The sequence below is a fragment of the Nesoenas mayeri genome (assembly GCF_963082525.1).
Source record: "Nesoenas mayeri genome assembly, chromosome: 7".
NCBI lineage: Eukaryota > Metazoa > Chordata > Aves > Columbiformes > Columbidae > Nesoenas > Nesoenas mayeri.
In genome coordinates this window covers 34,311,240-34,337,570 of record NC_137551.1, presented here as the reverse complement: position 1 = coordinate 34,337,570, position 26,331 = coordinate 34,311,240, and the positions used below count along the sequence as shown (strand labels likewise).

Sequence of the window (26,331 nt, the reverse complement as noted above, 5' to 3'; positions counted from 1 at the left end):
AACAGGTCAGGGATATAAGATCAACAAACAGTGCTTGGTTATCCAAACATGAACTTCTATAGCGCTTTAGTTTACAAAACACATTCTTCTTATTTAAAAGGAGTGTGTTTCATGGAGAAGTAGAATAATGGCTTTTCTCCTCCCTTTGACTCACCTTTCAAGTTAATAAAAAAAGATGCCAAGTGACATTTTTGAAAGGTTTCTTACCAGTGCTCATGGAAGTCAAATGAAACGTAAGTCAGACTTGCATTGTTGTACAGAAGAACTTGTTTAAGGTAAGCATCTCCAATAATCTTCTCTCTGCCTGTCTGATCCACCAAATTAATAATAACCTGTTCAAAAGTTTAAATTAAACACTTGTCATCTGCTGTGCAACTTGCCTAGACATATATCATAACAAACAGCTCAAGAGTTGAAAGCATTTTGCAGGTAATCTTGAAGTTAGAGTCTCTGCTAGATTGATCAAATAAGCTCCAACAGTTACCTGCTTACCCAAATTTCGATACAGAGAAACTATGAATTCACAAGACAGATACACAAAAGTGGGGCTTACATATTGCTGTAAGTTACTGTTGGTTTTTAGAATTTTACTAAGTTTCTCAAGTACCCTCTATTTATGTACCACACTTGAAATTGTCAATGAGCTTCTAAAAAACCCCAACAAGAAAAACAAACTGGAAACATTAACTTTCATGTCCTACGTTTTCATAAGATGACTTACGCAATGCTCACCTGCTTTTTGTAATGTTTCAGCTGTTCTTCAAAGTGTGCACGAAAACAGGACACTGTTTCATTTTCACCTACAAGGCAGAAACAGCCTGTTCAGCAACAGTTCCTGGTTGAAGTATTAAATGATGCCCAAATCTATAATACACTCTAAAAAAACAAAGATAGCTTTGCTTAAAAGTACTTGGACACACAACATAACACATTGTACAGAATTCCTTTTGAAGGTCTTTCATCAATTTGCTCAACTTCAATATTTTTATTCTACTACTATATTATACAGGAAACACCATTCTTAAATTTTGCTTTGTGCAGAGCAGATTGGACAAAAACATAACTTTTAATAAGCCTGTTTAATCCTTCCACATATGCACCACACACCCAAATAAACATATTTTTCAAAAGGGGAGAGCTTATATTTGTTTTGCATCTTTGATAACAAACTGGAATACAAGAGAGGTTTGCAATTTGCAAAGGGGGACATGCAGAACAGGGACAATCCCAAAAGTGTTATCCAGTTCTGCCAGAGGACAAAACTGCTCCTAACTAAAAACCACAAATGCCATCCAGTTGATCCAAGGCACCAGTGGTCCCTCAAAGTCTCAATTCCTGATTGTAAAGCTATCAAATTAAATGCAATTTCTAAATATTTTTTTTTAAATAATCCTATTAAAAAAGGGGGGAAAAAAAATCACTTAGCTCTATAAACACACATCACAGCACAAGCTTTCAGTTAGAAATAATCAAGTTTTGCTTCCAAATATCTAGAGGGGCATAGAGGTGTTTTATTTTCATTTTCCTCACTTTATCTACTTAAGTTTCCATTTCCACGATGTGGCAACAAGTCATCCCTCTCCAGTAATCTCCAGGTTATTTGGTATCAAAATCACAAGAAATCCAAATCTGTTGATGCATCTTAAGTCTGCAATGATGGTAACTGCTTGTCAATGTAAGATTAGGTGCTTTGCCCAATTTCCTACGCAAGCTTGAAGGCCCATTTTACCAGATTTTACTCAAGACCCAGCAGAAAAGCAGCACTTTGACTTTCCAGCCTCACAGAGCCCACTGAAAAAATATGTTTGAAGGTTTTTTTGGCAATTTTTTTTTCTGGTTTGTTTTTATTTTCAGCCCTAAAAATATTCTTAAGTGGCAGAGGACCAGAGCTGCTAATGCTGGAGGAGAAGGTGAATCTAAGACTTGTAGAAGTACATACTCATGATCTAGGATGCCAGTCAGCCCAGTGCAATTGGAGTCTGATTACATAAGATGACCAACCTACAAGCTTCCCTCCAATAAAACTTTCTCCTCTAAAAAACTAAACCAAGAGAAGATTTTGTTGAGCTCTATCTTTTACAATAGTTAAGGTTATGAATACCTAGTTCATACAGGCATCCAGATTTGCCACAGTCTCAATATTATGTTTTACATTATTTTTGAGTTGAAAATGAAGCAATTCAGATCTGACAAAGCCCACGAGATAGTAATTAATTTCAGAGAAGACAAAAGCACACTACAAAACTGGTGCTATATGAAATGTCTGTTTTATCACATTGAAACAGCAGTTAACTTCATGGACAAAGATATTTCTAAGACATCAATGCCTAAACAGGTTATCAAAAGACAGAATCAAATTGTCTCCCTTCTCAAGCCAGAACACACTGCAACAAATAAGAGTGGACATAATACACATACTTCATTAAATACTAAAATTCAAGACCTGTTAGAATTTACAACATACAAGTAGTCAAAGATCTGCATAAGTGCAATTAGAGTTAACTGGAGTCAAGTCATTACTTTCACTCTTGGCTTTTAAAAAGTGACATAGAAACAGTAGTGGTGAGGCAACACCCCAAAGAACCTGCTTTTAAGGGAACTCTGATCTTCAGGTGTTCTACTCAAATACTCACTCCTGTCCAGCCGGGGCCGTGGGTTGTATCTATATCCAACTTGGCTCCAGAAAACTGGCACGGAGCCTCTTGTTTGTATAAATGACAGAGTATGGTTATGAACGTGAATCAGTTGTTCCGTCTCAACATAATTTGCCACATTTCCATTTTTATCAACACCTCTTCGCTTATACCGCATTCCTAGGAGGAATGAGAATCAATGTTTAAGACTAACACTTAGATATTAATAATTTTTGTTACCATTTTGACAACAGTAACACAAGGAGAGTTCTAGACAAAAGCCATGATCACTCCTACCCTAATCTATCCATATAGTCAACATCACTTGGGGATTAAAGTTTATTTACTGATATACTACAGGCAGCAGAAAGTAAGTTGACAGGGCAAGGCAATTTATTGGCACTATGAAGCTACAGATACATCTAGTCCACCCTAAAGGATACGTTACCCCCTCTTCTGTCAAGTTTAGCAGAAAGTTTTACTTCAGTGCTCAATATTTTGCACGAACCTAAAAGCCACTTTTACTGACAGATGCTTCACTTTTCACAATAAGAGATTCCACAAGCAGCCCAAGAAGATTTTCACAGAATAGAAGACTGACTTCCACCCCCTTGTTTTAACCTGTAACTAATTCTGCACATTAAGAACAGATACTGCTCTTCCAACTACATGGGGTTTTTTGCCTAGGCATCTCTATCTGATCATGAAACAGAATAGATAAGTGTTTGCACATCCTTTACTCAAAGGACAATACATCACTGTTTCAGAATAGATGCAGGTGGTAGCAAGGGATGGGGAAGGAATAAGTAAACAGGGTTGGAGAAGTATTCAAGGCCACAGTTTATAGCATGGAAATCCAGTTCTACAGAATTGGAACAACTCTGTTCCAAGCCCTGAAGGAGCACTGGACCAAACTTTCAAGTTCAACCTCAACAGCACTAGCTGAGGACTGTGGGAAAGAAGGGAAAAGGTTAGAAACAAGGAAGTGAAAGAAACGTAAAATACCTATCACGGGGATTTATGTCAAAACAAAATACCTATTGCAGGGATCTAGGTCATAGGGACAAAGTGTTAAAGCAATTTCACAGCCTTTCATCAGAGAGGGGCTTGTAGTCTAAAGTATCAGACACCATTTACTTACATCCTGGCACCAATAGTGGCTCTTACATCAAAACTCAAGCTCAATCATTGCACAGGAAATTTCAGCTCCCTTGCTTTTGATATCTCTTTTTGTAGACACTGGGCTCTTACTCTCAAGAACAGCTGTTTCCCTTTATCTCATGATACCTCTCCTCAAGGTCCTGGGCAGGTTTATAATTTAGTGCAGTGGTTATTTAACTGTTTGTAAATCACAAACAAGCTGCCTCACTAATAAAGAATCCCCATATTTAACACTGAAGTGTCTTGGGCTTTCATATTAGTGTTTTTCAAGGGGTTGGATTTTTTTTTAACTAACAGTTCATAAATCAGCTAAAATTACGTATTACAGAATGAAATAAATGCAATCCCATACTTATTCTTCAAAATATTGCATCAGTTTACTGAAATAATCTTATTGTGTCTAAGGAGAAAGTTCAACACAGTCCATGCTCTGCACCAGCAATCAGATGAGCATAATGTCACTAATAGTGTGAGGGAATTCAGTTTCTGTATTTGTAAAACAATTCAGTACAAGTAAGGCATACTACAAACTAAATACCACCCTGAAACCCTCAACTATTTACTCTGAGTTGTTCTGATACGCAGTTTTCCTGGGAACTGAACTGAATGCATTGAGGTGAGCTGCGGTACAAAGGCCAGTCCCATATCAGGGTAGGCTAAGCAGGATTTTTCTTGTTTTGTGATGTTAAAAACCTGACTCTGTAGGAAAGGAGTTGAACACAGTGAAGAATATCTTAAAAAGATATGATAGATTTAAAAGGCTTAGAGTTGTACAGGACCTGCTAAAGCAAAGTGATTCAATCTTTCTGTGCTCCTAAGGACAGGGAATAATAGCTTGCTTTGCTATTATTAGAAGTCAAACAAGGGGCAAGACCAAAGCACAGTTCTTATTTCACACCCTGGCCCTACACAAACATCTCTCAGGACACAGGTACAAACACACCTTTTCCAGTCTCTACTCAGCTGCTGCCAAGCCCTCAAAGACCTTTGAAAATTCAACTCCTACCCAGGCTTACTGAAATACACCAGGGCAGAGCTGCACGCAAGGTTCTAATCAAGGTGTTCTTTGCAAAGACAGAACTTTTATCTCAGAACCATGACCTCCAAAAATACATTCAGTGCCCAAGAGAAGACTAGGGAAGCTCACTTAGTAACTGCTCCAAGTAACAGCTGTATGCACTACAGCCTTTTATTTCTTCCTATGAGCAGCAAAGGCTGTAGCACGTACTTGGACAAGAGTTGACCATCTGTTGAACAACATCACACCCGAGTTATCTTCCACCCCTCTCCAGTGCTCAGGAACAATCCCAACACCTTGGACTTTGTTTGCCTACCAGCTCTGTGCCGACTCCGGCGTGAAATAAGCGCCACCAGAAAGGTTGGATGAACGTCATCTACACAAGTTGATTCCTGAGGAGGAGTTTCAGGACTGCTCTTATCATCATCAGAAGATTCACTATAGTTTACTACAAGCTCTTCAATTTGCACGAATCCTTGTATGATGGGTATAATCCAGAAGTTCACTTCAACATTCTGAAGGTTACAAAAAACATTTACATTCTTGTTGGTTCTACATTACCTACAGTTATTTCTGCCATTTCTCATGTTTATAAACTGTTGCTTTGTATGCTTGTCAGGTTTTAAGAAATTTTTACTATATCCTTGTCTTATTTCTGTAAGGGGTACCAGCATTTTTCCTCCATTAGTTGTGGGGCTTTTACATCAGGAAAACGGAGAGCAACTTAAGATTTTTCTGTGAAGTTGAAGCAAGCTGATGCAAGGCAAAGCACCTTCCTTTACTCCCAGCTATGGAAGGAAAAGAACCCTGCAATAGTCAAAAGCTTCTTTTCCTCTTTCCCCAAAGGGAGTTTTCATAGGATGTTACATCTCATGTTTAAACACATCAGTAGTAACTCGTCCTGTCAAAGTCAGTTCAGGTAGAGCATCAAGTATTGGTAATTTTAGTTTCTGCTTTAAGGCAATTTTACAACCCTTATGTGGACATACAACATATTACATTGTATAGGTAGATAGATAAAAATTTCAAAGCGTAATGTTGTTAGCCTGTTTTCAGCAAAACATATTGGCATAAGCTTTATATGGGCTGACTTAGTACCCAAGTGACCTGGTTCCAGGCTCTGCACATTAGTGCCTTGCCACCCTAAAACCCCAATTTCTTAAACAGAATTTGGATTTCAGTTGCATACTAATTCAAAGTTATCCACTTATAAAATGAAAAATACAACTAGTTAAACATGCACATCATATACAATCTTCCACAGAGCATCTAGGTTTACCCTACTCTGATTCTATAAGCATTAGAGTATGTAAAATAACCAATGAGAGATGCAGGGCAAAGGCAAAATGTCCACTGTGAACTTAAAAAGAACCTCAGATTTGACCTAAACTGGCATACAGTAGTTAGTAACTCAGTGCTTTGTTTAGGAGGTTACATATTGAAGAAAAGAGTAGTTGTTCTACATTTCTGTGCCCAATAGCTAGGAAAAAGCTTTCTCTGCTACTCTGAACAGCTATTCAGAATAACTTGTTCTACACTATTGTTAAATTGATCAGTGACTCTGTTAAAGGAGAAAAACAGTATTTTCTACCCAGGAAGACAAAAATCTCGTCTCATGAAAATTCTGGAAATCAAAGTTTATTTTCTGGCTCTTCCCTCCTCACCAAATACTCAGCTCTGTCCAGGCATAGTCTGTTTCACAGATAAATACATTAAGTTTACAGTCATAAATCAGCATAAATGCATCCTACATCAAGTCATTCTGCATTGCTTTATTGTAATAAAGTGAACTAGGAGGCTGCTAGAAGGGTGGCTGTGGGAAGAGGGTAATACCAGCTGCTCAGCTGCCAAGGGCACAGCCCTGATTCTCACCTGTCTGCCGAACAGGTTCTTAAGAAAACTTCGATGAGGCCTTAAGTAAACATTTCAACCAGAAGTAAAGAATGGTTCTCATAATACACATGCTATTGCAAGAAATAAGACTCACATCAATGCTGATGAGATCTTCAATCATGTGCTTGTTCCAAAAGAATCTGTCATCAACCTGTTTAAAACAAAACGGGCAGGTTTTGCAATATCTTGGGTCAATACATCAGTGTTATTCACTACACCTGTACAAAGAAATCTAGCATTCCCTGGTTTTGAATGTAACAGCTCAAGACATGCTGCCATAGACTCTTGTTTCAGTTCCTTGCTCTGAAGCTGTTTACAGGGCAAGATCTACAGTTGCTGTACTTTACCCCAGCAAATAATGTATGTGGTCCAAACTTGACTGGTGACATTATTGAAAGGCAATCTCCAATAAGGGAAGAAAAATACACAAAACCACAGCCCACTTACTTTTCGCCACAGTGGTAAGTTAGTTTTCTCACACGCACTCTGCCTCTGCACAGAATTTGTTAGGTCATAGGTCAGGCTGTAGTAAAAGGAGTCTGAATCCATGAACATTTTGAACAACTCCTCCAATAATCTCTTCTCCAGCTTCTCTTTTTCTTTGCTTTCTTTAATCTGAAAGAAAATGAATGGCTTTATTACGTCTTATTCTTTGATTGAAGACTCCAACCTTATTTCCTAAATGCCATTTCTAACCTTGTAGGACAAACATTTTCTCATAGAGGAGCATGATCTTAACACCTGGCAGAGATGAACACAAGGGCCAGCATCTTCAGAAATACCTTCAGAGCAGCCAGACCCTGAAACACTCTGCTTGAACGTCAGATCCAGAAGTTCCAGTCTCAAGAGTTTCTGTGAAACACTACATCTACTTGTTCTAATTGTAATACTGTTTGGACTTTCAAACCCAAGCCATTACCATGTAATAAGTGTTTGGATAAGATTGTATGGTGTCCTCTGAGGAACTGTGCACCAAGTTTCATCTCCAATTCTATATGGTACGAGCAATTTGTAGAAGCTTAGAATCCCACTACAAGCGAATCCTGGTAAGAAGGTGCTCTAAGTAATTCTGACTAAATTATATAGTTACAAAATGAAAGTCATAAAAGAGCAACAGGTAAATAATCAAGAATTAAATTGAACTTCAAGACAATAGTTACACATTCTGCAGTTTTCCCCTAGTTCTCTTTTCAGGTCTCAGTTCTCTATTTGATCATCCACAACCTTTGAAGCATCAACTAAATTTTGGGAAAAAAAAAAAGAAACAGTAGAAAGATTTACCTTCTTTTTATTTGGAGCAGATACATTTGATTTAATTTGAGTAAGAGTCTTCAGCAGAAATTTGGTGTCATCTGGGGACTGTGTAATCTTCTCTGGCTTGTTTATCCCAAAATGGTGCTTTTTACAAAGCTAAATAATGATATTGAATTAAAGCAAATACTTAAATACTCTTAAACAAGTTCAAGGAAATTTTAATTAATATCTACAAAAGCAAGACTACAATGTCCACAAACCTAGGGGAGATACACTGAAGATATAGGGCGAACATGCGGGTGTATTTCTCTCTTTTTTTTATAGAAAGCATTTTCTCCTGTGGTTGTGCGAATGTCACCCTCAATTTGATGTGACCTGAGCAACCAGACCCACCTCAAGTTCCCACTCAAATTTCACATTTAAGTTTTAATGAAGCAGAAAGGGGAAAGCTGGAATTCACTGAAGACAGTCATACCTCCAACTCCAGATCCTGAGGTTCTGTTTCAGAAAGCGGAATCACTGCAATCTTTGTTATTTTGCAAACCTCATGGTCTCCGGGAAGTTTGCCAATCAATGCTTTCTGACGAATTAAAAGCAGCCACCACGGTAGATCTGGAAAAAGATTAGATGCTTTGATTTATTTGTCAGGCATTTACTTTGATTAGTCTGCCAGAAGCTTCTCCCCAGTGTAAAACCCCTGCCAGGAACCATTTGACTAGAAAACTCCAGTGAACAATGATTCACTATTGCTATGGTTTGTTATTATTCATTGCCATCATAAAATTTAAAAAAAAACCAAAAAACAATACTTATTCAGCCTCTAATATAATACAGTTAACTATTTCATAGGCTTATCCATTAGAGGTAAAGTTAGCACTGCTTCAACTATAGCAATTAGGCAATCTCTAGGATGATGCACATTCCCACCAATGTCACTAAAGGCAGCACCATGTGAAAAGAATACCTGGGGCCCATGACACAGCAAGCTAAGATTTTCCCTTTGTACCTTACGTTGTGTACAAAACAGCAAACAAGACAGACATGGATAACATACGATGGCAAAATGCAGGAGTAAGAATTCTGTTGAGCAAACATGGACTGCACTGTAGAGCATCTTATGTGTAAAGCTTCACAATGTCGTCCATGAAGCATATGCTAAGTGGTAAAGAAATTAATAAGCCAAAGAATTAATGAAGACATTGGTAACAAGTGCACGCCATACACACATTCAATCTACAGTAGTTGCAATTAGAGCTTCAGCACTCTAAAGAGAAAGGGAAACAAAACTAAAATTCCCACTGACTGCTCAACAGTGCCTGGGTATGAGTGTCCTGGTTTTTGATCCCTTGGTGAGATCAATACCAAGCCATAGTATGCTGGGCTTTCACAAGTCAAAAGTCAATGTTCTGCTAAGAGAGATGGAAAAGGCACAGAAAGCCTTGGAGACATATGTACACTATTTCTCCCAGCTGAGAAGTAACCGAGTTTAACTGAAGAGGTCATACACAAACATTAAAAGCATACTATGGTAGACTTAAATATGCTTCCACACTTGTGACAGTAAATGGGTCATGTATTATGCCTTTGAATACAATATACAGCCTCTGAATAAAATCTATTTAGAGGTTTTACGACCAAGAAAGTCTTTTCCTTGCTCAGTAAATTCTAAACAGTATTTTATCCTCCAAGTGCTTAAGAATTCACAGATTAAGAAATCACAATGTATGTCACCAAACAGATCCTCTTTTAAGAAAGGATACCATCTAGAGCTCTGGTGAAATAATCAATATGACTCCACCTTAAAAGTATAATGTAAATGCATTTCTAAGCAGATACACCTTAGTGAAAACTGGAAAGAAAGTCTCTGGCTGCTCTTCAGTTTATCTCATATTAACAAACCCCAGTAGCAGTAAATAAGAACTTTTAAAAATGCAAAGTTCTCTTAGCATGCACTTCAAAACTTTATTTGTATTACAGCCAGATCCACAAACCATTGAAAGGAAAAAGGGATTCCCCAGCAGATCAAAAGAAGAGAGTCAGGAAGTAATTAGGCAGATAAAGAATGCCCTAAAGTAAAAGCTTCAACAATAGCACATTATAATTGCCAGCAAAATCTAAATAACTGAATCCCCAAACAAAGCAATTGTCTACTCAGTGTGGGAGTTATGGTGTGCACAGAAAAGCACTACAGCTACCTGCCATTCCAGAAAAGAGCATGTTTTAAAATGAATGTTAGTTCTGATGAGATGGGTGATTTAAGTGTCTCACAAACTATGGCAGAGTTGATGGCAACAGCCAATTTAAAGCACTATATCTGAAGTAAACCTCCTCACTAAAACAGGAATTCAGCTGCTCTTTTGCATCAACACCATCAGCACACTGTTGTGCTTATTTTCCCTTAACACTTCCCAAACCATCTAGCATTTTGTTTCCCCAAATGCTTTTGAAGTAACTTTTCTTAAACTCTGTATAAGTTTACCAGGGTTTTTGCAAGTATTTTGATTTTAGCCAAGAAACACCTTTTATTTTTCTTGCTTGAATAACTTAAAATAAATACCACGCAAAAAGAACGTTTTAAGTTGTTGACTGGATGAAGCCAGAAATGGCAGCAGTTACATTTCATTGAAGATATTTCAGATACTGAACCAACCACTCATTGTTTCTCTCAGCATTCAGAAACATGCCAACAAAAAAAGCTTTCCTTTCCTGGGGACAGGGAAGGAAGAACTCCTCCTGTTTAGTGAGTCTGTGAAACCTTGCCAGCAGCATTTAATTTGGGTCTTAATTAACCAGCAATGGGAGAGCACATCAAACTGATGGAAGTACAGACACTGAACTGCATTCTTTGACCAAGAAACAGAAAAACATGGTGACAATGAAAGACTTACGTGAAAGCTGCTGGAACTAGTTAAGGAATCCAGCTTTGGTTATAGTTAGATACATGAATATGCTCAGGGTTAATACTGTGTTCGATCAACTTGCTAAATAGACTGATCAAAAGGGATTTGAAAGCTTCTAAATGGGAACTTACACTATGCATCAACTAGCAAACTGTACTGCTAGCAACAACTTCAATACATCAGGAGACAGAGTCTTCTACAAAGTAAAGTAAAATTAAAGTTGTTAAAGCAGATCAGCAAACCTCAGCTCAGAACTCACTTTCAGGTTACCATCACCATTAAGTATCTACTTTCTACAACGCCCTACTTCTGTATTGGGATTTTGGCAAAAGAAAATGGAGTGGCTATGTTTATATTTTGTATGTATGCACACTAATTGGACCATACAAAATTAATATTCTATAAGAAGACACTTGATGCAAGATGTGTGCTTGCCTCTCTACTGGAAGACCATGCAGAGAATTTTAATCATGCATCTGTACCAAGAAAGCATGCAATGTTCTTTCAGTAATTCATCTCTACAACACATCCTGAAATCCTTTTCCTTCTATTCCTACTTGTACTCTGCATTTTCTTAGGAGTTATCTTGAAATTGGCCAAAAAAAAGAGACCATATCTTTACATTCTGATACTCAATTAAGGTTTTGGTTTTTTCTTTATTCGGTTGGGCTTCTTCCACCCCTCCCAAATATGTTTAAGAAAATTCAGTTTTAGGGACAAACCAAACGATACTTTAAGCAGACTTTCATCTCCAATGTCAGTGTACAGTTATGTCTAGATGTACGACTGACCCTCTCATAGCAAAAATTCTTAAAGAATTAGGAAATAAGCCATGTAATATTGGCTAGCTGGTTTCTATGAGACTGCTTCCCTTCCACAAAAGCTTTCCTACACACTCCCCTGTACGTGGCCAGCAATAAAACCAGAAAGATTAATTAAATCCCATCCTTAGTCACAGCAATTTGGCAAGGGTATTTCAATCCTAAATTAAAGACAGCCCAAGACTGCCTACAGGGACATTTCAAGGTCATCTTGGACGGCTCCAGCATTCTTGCATTAAGCAAATCTTTCAAGAACACGTAAGGATCTATGCCCAAGACATTAAAGTGCGTATAGGCTTAGTGACAGCTTTATAGTGCACTAGTAAGAACTTCAATACATAAAAAGATAGTTTCCAGTATTAGTATGCTCTAAGCATTTTCAAAACACACCAGTACTTCTTTCCAACAAGAGCTAATAACAAGGTTCTGAGCAGGAAAAGCCCATTTAGGACTAGCTGGCCAAAAGATCTTCAGATTAATTTTTCTGATCTTTATAGTCTGTGGGCAGGGGAGAAGAAATCAGAGCAACAAGTCGTCCTGTTCCAGATCAGCTCAGATAGAAAAACATTTCACCCAGCAGGGGCTGCACAGGACTCCTACCAAGCCTGGAGATCATGGTCCAGCAATGTTAAATATTTATATGATTTCTGCTGATAAAGTTTCCAGGTGACAAAGATTGATAGAAGAATAAGTAATGAAGACAGGTTACTGTTACAGAGCACTACATGATTACATAAAACCACACTTGAATATGATCAAGTGTGAGTCCATTGACAATAACAGGTTCCAAGAGACCTATGTAAGACATCTCAGTCTGCCCGATGGAGGACAATCAACAGCTGTCGGCAAATTCAATTCCTCAGCAGAAAACAATAAATAGCTGGAGGTTGTATCTTTCTTCAGCCATTTAATGATAGAAAAACATCTTTTTATGGGACTATCCACACCAAGGACAGTCTATGGACAGTTTGTGGTGATCTCATCTGAACAAGGCAGAGAAGAAACAAAACTCTTCCACTGACCTAAGCTGCAACTGAACCGAGTGCCTGGATCAGCACCATTGATTCAGGAGCTCTACAGGACACATAGAAAGATGACCAGGTATCAGGCTTATTACCCAACCATCCTGATGTACTTAATAGCAAGCTGGCACCTGTTGAAGTGTCACACGCTGGGGAGTTTTAACTCAGCTTTCACCAGCAGAGGAAGCGCCTCACAATGAGTACACACAAGGATATTCGGTTGCCATAACATATTAGACCTTCCAGAAAGCACCTGACAAGGTCTCCCACTTCAAAGCCTGTTATACTCCCTAGAGAGAGGGGAAAGGCCTTTGTCTATGTAAGCACTTGGTTTAAAAAAACAAAACATTAAAAAATAACATGCTGTAAACAATAACTGAGTATTGTCCCCATAACAGAAAGAGGCCATTACTGGAATTCAGCCATCATTCATCATGAACAGCACGTGCTGAACAGCACAGAGAGCCTGGAGGAGGAGAAGAGAAAGTGAGATGGCAGAGTCTGAGCCACTTCATATCATCAGCTCTGAAAAACGATGGCTGAATAGATCTGCGGAATGAGCAGAAAAAAGCATCAGGTAAAATACAAAATGAAGTGATGCAGTTGGAAGGACATGATAGGAAGTTCATGAAGAGATGGTCTCTGAACTGTTAATCTCAGAAACAAGACCTTGGGGTTACAGTAACTACAGAGCCAAGCACTTCCTAGAACTAGACCCGTCATACACTGGTCCACCAGCTCCCATTTTCCTTCCTCCCCTATTGCGCATATGCCAGTGCCACCCTGACTAATCTGTTTCTATTCAATGAACCACAAACATCTGATCCATTTCAGCATTTAACCCATCCTGCTGTCCCGGAACACACTTGAAACTTTACCTGTGTTGATCACATTGCCAAGCACTAATTTAAATGCAGGGTCTAAGCAGTCACAAAAAGAACAGCACACCCTAATGAGGCAGAGTTTCTGTTCAGCTTTCCTAGCTGTCAGTAAATACATATCCAGAGATCTACTGGCAAAATAATCTTTCTAGACAAAGTTGGTACATACCAACCTAAATATTTATTATGGCTACAGGAATTTGCAGCTGACTAAATCTAAAAGAGTATTTACCTTGTTTTACAGGGAAAAGTTACTAGAATCAGTTAAGAGACAGGCTTAACATTAAATCCCAATGTATTCTACACCTGCTTTCATTTTATAGAAATGTCTTATATTTAACTACAAATAAGTTTAAGTGTTTCTTTTACTGTCAAACAGTCAACTAAGGCAGTAATTATTCTTCAGGTTTTCATATAGCATTGAGAATTTAAGCCTTATATTTTTGTGAAAACTTCCATCATTAGTTGTTCCACTGTACCACAGGAGAACAAGGAAAAACTGCTTGAAATAATTTTCCAAAAAGGTGCAAGAATTTGATGCATCTCACATGAATTCTCAGCTAAAACATCAAACCCAAACTTTGAATGCAGTTCCGCACCTTTACAAGACAGTGATGGAGCAAAGTGTATATACTGGCAAGTAGAGAGAATTGCACCTGCAGCTAAAATATAACCACTTTGACAAGTTCACATAGTTGGGGAGTACTCCTCAGCTGCAGAGAACACTACCTAATTCCTTTGGAGCTACACAGTATTATTTGTAGTATCACTGACCTTAAAACAAAGTGCATTAGCCGTAACAAAAAATGAAAAAATAAGAATAATTCAGGTTGGAAGGGACCCTTCAAAGGTCATGTAATCCAACCCCCAAAACACATCACACAAAACAAAAACCAACCACCTACCTGTATGAAGCTGAACTTTACCAATGACTCCCTCCACCAGGCCCAGACAAATGGGATTCCAAGCCAAGAGAAGATCAGTGGCTGAAAAATAAAAATAAAAGCTGTTTTTCTTTTTAAAGTAAATTCAACACAACAATTAATCCAGTGATGGGCATTCTCTCCACTTCCCCACACAGAAAACGCATCTGATTCCCACAATAAGACACATATGCTGTTCAATTTTTGCTTGTTACCAGGCAGCTATGACCAAATTACTGTTTTCAAGTTAAAGTCACCCCAGATGTTTCAGAAAAAAGCATATAATAGTTTTGGGCTACAGTAATTCAGTTTAATGGAGGCATAATTCTTCTAATATCCATTAGAATTTGTAACTTAACTAAAATATTACATGGCTGTAGTGAAATTGAATACATGCCATTAAGTTAACAAAACAGCTTCAAAAACCTAGCAGATGTCAACTTTCAGTCCCAGCTCCCTTCTACACCAATCCAACTACCATTAGTTTCATATCTTCTTTCTATACACATGCACACACACCCTTTCCTCTTTTCTAAAAAACTCTCAACAAAACTACATGGAATACTGAAGTACACAAAGTTGAGTTTAGGTTTCTGGTTCTCCTACTGTTCAGAAATGCCAGTGAACATCATGGAAGCAGAAGAGAAAGCAGGAAGGCACAGGCTGGAAAACCCATAGTGCTGAACTCCTCTCAACACACATTCAACCAGTAAGATGGTATAAACATGAATATCCCATGGGCACTGACACGCATTGTTGATATCCAGTAAGAGTTTCTAGTAGTGGTGTAGGACCTGCTCAAGAGGTCAAGACTCTCAGGAATAACAAATTTCTTAAGTCAAATCTTTTAAGGGAAGAAAAATCCTTAAAACCAGTTAATATCTGTGTAGGAGAGAACAAACTCAAAGGCAGAGAAGGTTTTTCTATACCAAGAAGGACAAGAAGCTTGTTATCTATCAAAACTCACTTGTTCCAACAGAGAAGAATTTCTCCAGTTTCAACATCCAGACAAATTAAATATCTTGGCTGCCAGTGTAAGCAGATGAACATTTGAAAGAACAAACTCACACAATATCTTAAGATAGAGAATAATATACATCATCCACCTACATACATTTTATTTACAAGACTTTAGTTTCTTCCTGGAAGTCTGAGACCTGCAGGTGACAACGGATAGTCTGATACTTTTTACATACACTTTTCAAACACTTGTGTCCTCCTTGAGACATCTGTAATTGAGACTTTGCTGTTCCAAGAATGCAGATTTAATCCTAGCTTTCAGCATAACATTTAATAGCAAACTGAACTCTAACTTCATTTTTAAATACAAGCACTTACATGAGATACAACAGAAATGATTTAAGTCAGGATAGATCTAAACTGACCTCATTTAAATGGGATGTATCACATGTGCTTGTACGCAGACAAGCATGAACCAAGAGCACATAGTAGCAGAATTTAAAGCTGTTTGCAGGAGGCAGAACAGAGCTACAACTAATGTGTGTCACTGGGATGTGACATTTCATGGTCAATAACTGCAGAGAGACTCCTGGTTCTTCCTCTTATACTGCAAGAGCGATACAGACTGCTACTTGCTCTATACAGAACCCAGTATGAATCACGCCTTAATTAAATGAAGTTCAAGGAAACTAACACAGATGAGTACCAGGAAATGAGCGACAGTGGCTGTAACAGTGCAAACAGTCTGATTTATCCTCAAACCTTGCTAGAGTACCTGAACTCTTTCTGTATCCATATGCCAAAGACTCGTGCTCATGCCAAACAAGTTCTAGGCCAGCCTGAGCTCAGAGTTTCAGTCCAAATGACATGCAAGAGCATCTGTATGCCAAGTGGAAAATCTGCACTATCAGACTTACAGGAAAGAAGAAACACAGGCAGCTTTCCTCACTCCCAAATCTTCCACCTTTCCCAGTTCAGCCACACAATCCCAGGGTCTTGTCTTCATCCCAGGGAATTTTCTGGACCTGTATTGTCTCAGACTTCACCTACATTTGGCTACCTCTGCAACTGACTTCCACATTCATACTCCACTGTGGCAACCAAAAACCAGCAATACACCACACAGCCAAAAAAGGCCAGGGACAGATGGAATCTGAAGAACCAAACCGCTAAAGGTTTGCCATAGCTACTACAAATTTAGTAGTCTAGAATATCATTTAAGCCTTTTTAAAACCACTGATTTCCTGCTATGATAAGATATTAGTAGCACGTTAATTCTAGTGCCTTACAAGTTGTTCCTTACAAGAGATAAAAATGAAAAAATATGTTGTTTTAGTTACAGATATAAGGGAACAACAGTTTAGACTTTCCTGCAAAAGGCCATAAGAAAACCAATATCAGGGACTGCAGGACACATGGGTCTTATGTAGCTATTTTATTAGTTTTGTGTGTTACTCTAACATACATAGCCCTAGACATAATCATAAACAACATCCAAGACCTCTACAGGGATACTCCTCCCTAACAGCACAGAGACAAGGAGAATTGGCTCTAAACTCTGACTTTATGTTCACTTAAATTATAGAGGAGCTTTTGAAATGAATTTGGAATTAAATGCCTGTTATACTTTAAGACGGGAGTGTCAAACTCATTGTCACCAATGGCTGCATGAGCCTTGTGATTGCCTTCAAAGGGCCGAATGTAATTTTAGGACTATCAATGTAGGAGTAGTTACATTTCTACAGTCCTAAAATTACATTCAGCCCTTTGAAGGCAACCAACGTGGCCCCGGTGACACCTCTGCTTGAAGAGTTGAACAGCAGCAAACACAGATCTCCCAGCTAGGCAGCACTGCTTCTTGAGATAAGTGTGATTATCAAGCTACTAACAGTGAAGGCTGTTTTAAAATTTCCCTATATCCTGCCTACCCAAGAAAAACGACACATTAGCAACATTTGAGGAGACTGACGTTTTTCCAGTGTCAAAGAAAAACCTAGATGCAAAGTCATCTTACAGAAGAAATGCCTGTAAGTTGTGGAAAAAAACACCAGTTGTGGAATCACACTGACTTCAGTGACAGTATCACAAGGCTTTTTATTACACTATTTCTAGATAACTTCCTATAGAAAGTATCCATGACAGCATAGAAGCAAGTTGCTTTAAATAAATAAAACACATCTGGTTCTGACCACCTGATTAGAATTTCATTGCTGGTTATAGCTCAGTTTCCTGCAGGACAGTCATATCTTAACTCAGAGTCAACACCCAGTCATGCTGAATAAATATCACTGCAGTAAATATTGATATGAACCTCTTGGTCTTGGAGAGTACACTCTGGAAATGGATGAACCAAATTAAAAGGTTTAACTATCGTTCCCCCACCCGCTCCCAAAGAACACAGGCTTTGATATTGAGTGCAGTCCTATTCACTTTTTTTTGGAAGAAGCTCTTTCCAGTTTGTTTAATACTGTAAAATTGTTTGAGGCTGATTGTTTGCAGCCATTTAGCCTGTCTGGCACTTCTGGCAGCAGCTGTCTTCAGCCACCACCTTGTATCTTTGAAAATGATAACCAACCTAATCTTCATATATGTAACAGTTTTAAATATACAGAGATCCAAGAAAGTTAAAGACTAGTCTCCTACAGGCTTGCAGTTAACTCTAAAACACAGCAGAATTCAAGAGGTTAACACAAATTGGTAGACAAATGATACAGGTTAAAGAATATATTTACATATTTTTAAAGCCATAGAAAACAAGACTGAAAAAATCAGAAGTTTTGGGATTGCATACATAAGAGACATGTGGCTGCATTTCTGAATGCTGAAACACATGGCAAGTTTGAATTTTATTTTTAAAAGAAATGCCTTAGCAATAGAATTATTAACTACCACAGGGCTCTACCAAAAGAAACACTGGACTGTACACCCAATCCAGACTGAATGCTTTGACATATGATATGAAGTACAGTTTATCAATGCAGTTACTCTTGTTTCCCCACACAAACTTCCCTTCCTATAGATGTCACACCAGTCACCTGGTGAACTCTTGAAACTCAAGACAGAAATCAAGACCTATCAACCTGAAACTGCAACACAATGTTGTTCAGACTTTTTACAGTATTGTGCTGGTAAAAACAAGCACTGTCAAAGTCATTGTTCTTCAAAGCAGAAAGTAGGAAGCTGTGTACAGAAAGCAGTATGAGCAGCAAACTGAGCCCCATGGAAGATGTTCCCCAACCTGGGGAGTTCTCTGGTGTCCTCAATATGTTTCAGTTTGAGACCTGCCAGGGTTTGACAGGCCATAACACACACTCCTAGTACTCTGAGGTATGTACTTGCTCACCAAGTTTCGATCCCAAAGTACAAAATTGTTCATTCCTTCCCTTACTCAAGCTATTGAAATAAGGGTTGCCTCTTTTTGCCGATTCCTGTCAGAGATCACTGACAATACATTCACCATTCACAGTGACGAGCATTGTAGTCCCAGCACAACAGAACTTGGACCACAATTTCAGAACAAAACCAGCTTTGATGTGATTGATTCCAGCACCACGGCTCAGAGCTCACCAGCAGCAACGCAGGGCCAGGCGACGCCAGATAAAGCTTCTTAAATACAAAAGCAACTTGGAAAAGCATCAAAATCCCAAACTGCTTTCTTTCTCTAGTCTACCACCAGGGTTGATCCGAGGTCAGGCACAAATTCTGGTCAGAAAACAAACTGCTGCTTTGAGATAAGCCACTTGCTCACCACTGAATGGCTCCAGGCAAGCCTGAAGAGTTCACAGAGGTGGCCTGTCAGCTTCATTTGGGGAGAAAAAAATATTTCATTTGTAATCACTTGAATCCAACCCTTACTGCTGAGCTGCTGCCTTATTCAATCCATCATATAGCTATAACTAACCTTGCAACCTTGCTGTAGTCCAGTGAGTACACTCCTCCTATCTTCCTCAAACTCGGCTGCTTTTCAGGAACGCACCTTGGCTAGGAAGTGTTTGCTGTCAGTGTCCTCAATATAAAAACATTCAAAACGCCATTGAACTTCAAGCTCAGTTTATAAGTGTATAAACACAGATATAAACACACACTATTTCTCAAGAATTCTTTCCATAGCCTGACAGAGTAGCAATTCTCACAACCATTCTCACCATTCAACATAAGCAATAGACATTTATATACAAAATGTAAAAGCCAAGTAACTCACAGTAAATAGAGTAAATCTTTCAGCTCTGCTAACATAACATTTGACACCTGTGTTAGCTCTATGAAAAAAACTTCAATACCCTTCCTACATAGATCTGAGATTTTCTTTAAATCAAGTCCAATTTAGATCAGAAACAACTGCAAGACCTCATTATTAGCACTATTTGACCTTTAAGACCTCTTGTGGCTTTTCAAAACCAAGTCTGCTTCCAAGCTCCTGTTCATCTTTGATCAGTTTCTGAAATATTAGTCAGGATTAAGAGATTACAAATTAACTGGGAAGACTTAAGAGTATGAACTTCTTTCTCTTGTATGAAATAAAGCACTGCTTATGCAAACAAACAGGCTAATTAAGTTTTCCTTTGAGCACAAATCCCTATATTTAAGCTACTATAATTGCAAAAAGATTGCAAAAGACATGCAGTATTATAACAATTCAGATCTTGTACTTGTACTAATTGCATTTACTTGCATATTCTCTCCCGAACTTTAAACAAGTTATCCCTTCAGCTACTCACCCGCCTTTACTATCTTTGTCATTTATAGCACTGTGTTGTAGTCTTGAGAGGCCCCAGTCACTCAGAACTGAAATGCTTTGCTTTATGAAAGAGAATTAAATCATCACTACACCCTATTCTGCCGCCCACCTCCAGAAGCCCATATTAAGGAGGATTTCTAAAAACTCAATCTTCTCCTAGACCTTACAGCCTTGCTAGAAAGCAAGTTTCCAACAAGGAAAAGCATGTTTTCAAACAGTAATTCAGTGCATGTTTTGACAGGGCGCCTGTCTCAGCTGCAGCACAGCACACACCACAGTGCACATCAACCCGCTTGTGTCCAGGAAAATCAAACAGCAATTTAGTTTCTTTGGACACTTCAGTATCTCAGACTAGATGAAAAGGAACAGTCCAAGTACAACTCGGGTCGCATAGTGACAGATGTAAAGCAGAGAGGATGGGAGTACATAATATAGGCTTGGATTATTGGTGCAAAAGCAGGATGCAAGTCCCAGAGAAAGTACCTAACAAAAATGAATCCTTTATACTCATTTTGATGAAGAATACTTCCTTGTATTCTGTTGCAGTTATAAAACCCCCAAGTCATCAGGCAATGCTCAGGTAACTTGAAAACATACGGGAAATGCTCAGTTGTCTGGAGAGTATCCAGTATTACAAGTAACTCCTGTACTAAAAGTGGTAACAAACTGCTGTTATTAATACCAGTTGTTACCAGGTGAAACATCTTCCCTCCAAACAGAATTTGAACCTATAGACCAGTGGTCTCCAAACTTTATCACATATCACATCAGTAAAAAAATATTTTAGCGTGCACCCCAAGTATCTGTATATTTATTTGTAAATTATATAGATGCATTTCAACTGCTTTAAATAAGAATAATCTCCTCACCCCTTCCACAACCTGTAAATACCATTCAGATAAGTGGCCAACGGTGACTCTCTGAAAATGTGAATAGGCACCTAAGCCACTGAAGCTCGGTGGGTTGGGTTTTTTGTTGTTGTTTTGGGGTTGGTTTGCTTGGTTTTGGCTTTGTGTTTTATTGGGACTTTTTACTTTGGGATTCTCCTTTATTTTTCTTCTACACTCTTGAACTCTGCTAGTAAACACATACTTTCTCGGAAGTGATACAAGTAAGGAAATATCTTTTATCCTACCAAAACTATCAACACTGTATTAATTAATATTATTACAGACTAGCACACATTCTCATTTTCAGCTGGTATTTCAAAGCTCAAGTTGTTTGTGGGTATATCCTTAAAGCTAGGAAAGCAGTACATTTGTCTGCATTTTTTTTTTAATCCTATATACCTTGTAAGAGGGAAACTATCAGAAAGGAAGAAGAAACATTTTATTCAAATCTACTTATAAAACAGTTTAGACACTTAAAGATGCTGGTTTAAAGTTCGCTCAACTGTTACAGATGTGCTCAAAAGAGAATGCAAGAAAGCTATCCTATCCTGAAAAGATTTAAACATAAGCATTCAGCAGAAGGATTTCACTATTATGAAAAATAGTTTATCACTGAACTGATCTATGTTAATGCTTAAGAGCCATGAAAGAAATACTGGTCCAGCTCTGGTGAGCCAAGCCTAAGCCAGGTCAGGTTTTCCCTCACAGTCATGTTTTCTTCTCACTCCATAATTAACTTTCCTTCTTGACTGCCCAAATAACCAAACTCAACGCAGAAAAAGAATTATGGATTGGGAACAACCATTGCAAGCACTAAATAAGAGAGTTACACTCAAACTTGACACATGTTTCAGGAACAGAAAGTAAAGGATTTGAGGCCACACACACCACATAACACACTGTCCCTCTCCTCCACCCCTCCTCTCTTCTTTTTTTAAAACATTGGGCACAAATCAACTATTTAATTGAATTACAACAAGCAATTTATCATTTAAACACTGCTGGAAGACATGCCAGTATATGGAAAAGCTTCAGCATCAGCTCTATGTGGGAAAGTTGCCCTTTTTCCCAGCCTGAGAAATAGACGAGAAAAACAAACTGCAAGTTAACAATTAATGACAGGCCAGCACATACATCATTTACATTTTGCAACTGCCTCTTAGACAAGGTCATATACTTGCAGATGTGGCTCAGTATTCCATTTCTCACAATGCTGGCATCTTTTATGTGGTTTACTTCAGCATCTCAGTATGATCTTGCCTACTATCTTTAGCATTTTAGCACAGATAAAGACTTGCTATGTTACTCAAAATAGAACATAAAGTTTGAGCTCAAAGTAAGTCCAACCACTTTGTTTTCAGTTTTCCAAAGACACAATGAACGCTGTTTTAGGGCTTCTATTCAAGTAATATTTCTTCCTTAAAAGGAAAACCTAAGTGATCAAATGGAATTCCATTCATTTCAGTTCAGCTTTTCAACAAAACAAAAAAATCTTCTCCCAGTTTTTACTGGGGAGGAATTAAAGACATTTAGAGTGAGAATATATAACTGATCGTGGAGTATTACTATTCCCATTTACTAAACCAGAGCTTTCGTTAAAAAGTTTTTGCACTATTTCCAAATTCCTTCTGTAGAAATCTGTCCAACTTCTTCTCAATATTCTATTCCTATTGTTTCCTATGAAAACATGAGAAATGCAATGATTTTAACAGATAAGGATCTAATCAGAACATGATCAGCTGATAGAACTGAAGACCATCAGCTGGAAGCATTAACTCCAGAGGCAGCACTTCACAAAAGGTTTAAATGGATGGAGGGAGAAGATAAACCTGCACATACTCATGGGCACACTTCTCCTTGGTGGGCTCAATTTCCATATTCTATCTCACAACTTGTGTTACTTCCTGGCTAGAATTTCCACTAATGATTCTTGCAAGGGTATGTGATATGGCCAAAAGACAACGGAAAATAAACTGGGGAAAGTTTTGTTGTTATTGCTGTTGTTTGTTTAAATAGTTATATCATCCTAGATCAAGTTAGGTTACCATACCAGAACAGTGTTTTCAAGAAAAACAATTCAGTTGCACATGTGAATTTCTCAATTAGAACAATCCACACATTTTTATAACAAATCCAGAACATTCAATGAACAGAAGCACTTTTTAAAACCACAAGTTTTTAGCAAGTTTAATGAGAAGCAAGCTTTGAGTTACTAAATCTGTATATTATCCTCTAAAAACTTCTAGATCTATTAAAAATTCATGTTCTTTGTGACATTCATCATGAAAACGCTAAACATTGACCAAAAAAAGCTTGTCAGTGGTCTCAAATATTTGAGACATTTGAAGGGAAAATTACAGTCTGCCAAACTCTGAGTCTCAATACACAAGGCTAACAGAATGAATTTCTCAAACACACATTCAATGTTTAATTAAGATATATGTGAGACCTGCTTGATCCTGCACTGCAGAAAATTCTAAACCACCATCTGAAAAGCCTCACGGTTTGAGGGGAATATTTAGCAGAAGTCATTGCAGTGTCCCTGGACATCTCATGGCTCCTGTTGCAGCACAAGCTCTTTAGAGGAAAAGCAAGAGAAAATGGTTTCTTGTTGTGAGTCTCACTATTTCATCAGCAGCAAAAGCCCCACTGCCCACCCAATCGCCTCCTGAAGTCACCCAAACCCTTCAGCTAAGTGTCTTAAAAAGCCCCTCAGCTTCAGAAGCTACAGCATTAACTATTCTTTCTGGGACATAACTTGAGATACATAAGGTCTCTCTCCGTAATAGCATCAATTAACAACCATAAAAATCACATTCCGATCTACAATAGTTGTTTTGAAAGAACATAAGTGGCATATCAAATAAATAGTCACTTTTTACTACCATTCAGCCAATTTCAAACTTAAGTACTTGAAGTCTTAATGTTTCCTTACACATAGAGCTGAAATATAGCCCACACTGTTAAACTGCGAAAGAACCTAATAAGAACAGTATTCACAGAGTGAAAAAACCACAAGCCTTTGCTACAGATGGAGATCTTTCTTAATTGAAAGGCTGCTACCTGTCAGTGCCTTCTGTACTAAATATTTTAGTTGCAGTTAGTCTATAATTTCCTATTCACTACTATTTAGTTAATACTAACCCATTAGAGATCAAAGATGAGTCTAACCCCTGACAGCAAAACACAAGCCACAAAAATCCACCTGAGTTACAGATTCATTTTAATTCTGGCACCCAAAAAAAACCAAAAAAGGCTTTTTATTTTCTTCACCAAGCAAGAAACTTTCAGATCACAAAAAAATAAGAACCCCACATTACACACAGCATACCAAGCTTATGAGGTTTCTCATGTATTTCTTTAAAACGTAAAGTCATTTCAGTATGGGCAGGAGTTCCAGAACACCTATGCATCTGAGTTGGAACAGGTTTGGCATTTCCAGACCTCTTAATATAAGGAAAAAGGAGAAGAAAAGAGACAGTAACAGTCTTGTTATATTCAATTTGTCTTCTGCTACTGAGACCCAACAGGAAAATAAAGAAACAGCTCACCTCTACATTTCAGTCTCACCAGATTAGGATGTAGCATACCATCAACCTATGTAAACCTCAGGTTTAGGTTTACTATGCTCTAAAAAGAATCATGGATAGAATTACAAAGTAGATCTCATTTAATGAAAGCAGAAGATTATCTCTGGTAAATACATTTTAAAATCTCACTTCACATTCAGAAGCTACAAAATTGACAGGTGTATGTAATATTCGATCAGATGGAGGATGTAGAGCAGTCCAGCCCTCTCCCCTAGTCCTCTCTTGTTCTCTTTTGGGGGAAGGAAAAAGCAGCAACAGTGAACTAACTGCTCAAGATTTTTTTTAAGCATCTATTCTTGCTGGGTTGCAGCTGATACAGATCAGTTCTGACATCCAGTTTGTCACATACGCCACAAGTATGTTGTGCTGACAGCTAAGAACGGGTATGGGGAAGAGGGACCAGAATGAGCAGGCAAGGGTGAGAAACAGTTCATAACCACCACAGCTAGAAAAGTGTCAAAAAACAGCTTGAGGTCCTTTATGAAGTAACTTGAAATATGGAGAGAGATTTTCTAAAGCTACAGCTACCTCCTCTGGAATATTTTCCAGAACAGACAGGCAGTTTCCAATACAAACTACTGAAATTCAGGAAGTCTGTTTTATATGAAATATCTAATTCAGCAACATGAATGGACACACAGGCCATCACAGCTCAGAGCCATGCTCTGGACTATCCTGTGGCTTTACACTTAGCCAGATATCCACTGCTCCTTAAAACACTCATTAGATCAAGGCCTTCACTTGTGCATTTACAGCCATTGTACTTCAAACAGAGGAACCACTGTCTCGAGTCTACAATCATGAACAACAGTTCAGGAATCCTGACAAGTAATTTCTACATGACTCCTGTAACATCTTTGAGGAGTAAGGCTAGCACACATTCCTATAATATTAGATGGTGTTATGATTTGTGATTCAGAGAAAATCTCGCACTGTCAGATGAGGACACCTCACCTGAAAGCTCTCCCCTGATACTCCAAAAATAATGTCTGGTAATATGTCTCTCATTAAAAGGAAAATATTTAAGAAGCATTGCTTCAGGTGCTGATTCACAACCATTTTTGACAGATGAAGATCAGTACTGTAACATTAATTTCCTAAAGCATTCAAAACAAATAAATGCTCGTTTGCCTCTAGTTATAGCTCCAGAGGTAAGACACTCTTACAGGCAGAGGTGATGGAGTCCTGAAGCATGAAGTCCCCAAAAGTTGTGTTAAAGTAATTCCAATTTGTGTCTCTCTCAAAATACCTAGTAGATTTTCTCTCCAAGGTGGTGGGAACAAGCGCTACTACACTCAAATATTCCCAATCTTGTTTAGTCTGACATTACTGCGCAGACTACTATCAAGGCCAACACAATGATAACAGAAGGTTTCACCCAATAAAACAGTCTCATTCCTTCTTCTGCTGGTAAGAAAATGCTGAGAAGAATTCAGTGTCTTCAAAACTTTTGCTTTTTTCTATATATGCATACACATGCCTACATAAATACATAATTTATACCAACAACATCAATAAAACAATGTTTGCAATCTGTGTAGAAGTACCAGCCAGGAGCAGCCAAGCAGAGTGTAAACAGAGTAAACCAAGAGTGAAATCCTGATCAAGACCTAATGAAAGATATTTAAAGCCTGGCTGAACAACACA

At 38.2% G+C, this 26,331-nt stretch overlaps 1 protein-coding gene across 2 annotated transcripts in view; it reads right to left on the bottom strand.

Annotated features, from left to right (window-relative positions):
- The window catches only part of INPP5F (inositol polyphosphate-5-phosphatase F), a gene marked incomplete at its 3' end in the record, with an annotated part of 40,242 nt that overhangs the window by 11,134 nt on the left and 2,777 nt on the right, over positions 1-26,331 (bottom strand). For both annotated transcript variants that reach the window (XM_080347693.1, XM_080347694.1), the window contains exons 2-10: positions 14,489-14,569; positions 8,435-8,571; positions 7,987-8,115; positions 7,153-7,320; positions 6,800-6,856; positions 5,129-5,327; positions 2,634-2,813; positions 733-800; positions 208-332 (exon numbers count right to left, since the gene is read on the bottom strand). In XM_080347693.1, coding sequence (XP_080203819.1) covers positions 208-332; positions 733-800; positions 2,634-2,813; positions 5,129-5,327; positions 6,800-6,856; positions 7,153-7,320; positions 7,987-8,115; positions 8,435-8,571; positions 14,489-14,569 — 1,144 coding nt within the window. The remainder of the gene's footprint in view (positions 1-207; positions 333-732; positions 801-2,633; positions 2,814-5,128; positions 5,328-6,799; positions 6,857-7,152; positions 7,321-7,986; positions 8,116-8,434; positions 8,572-14,488; positions 14,570-26,331) is intronic.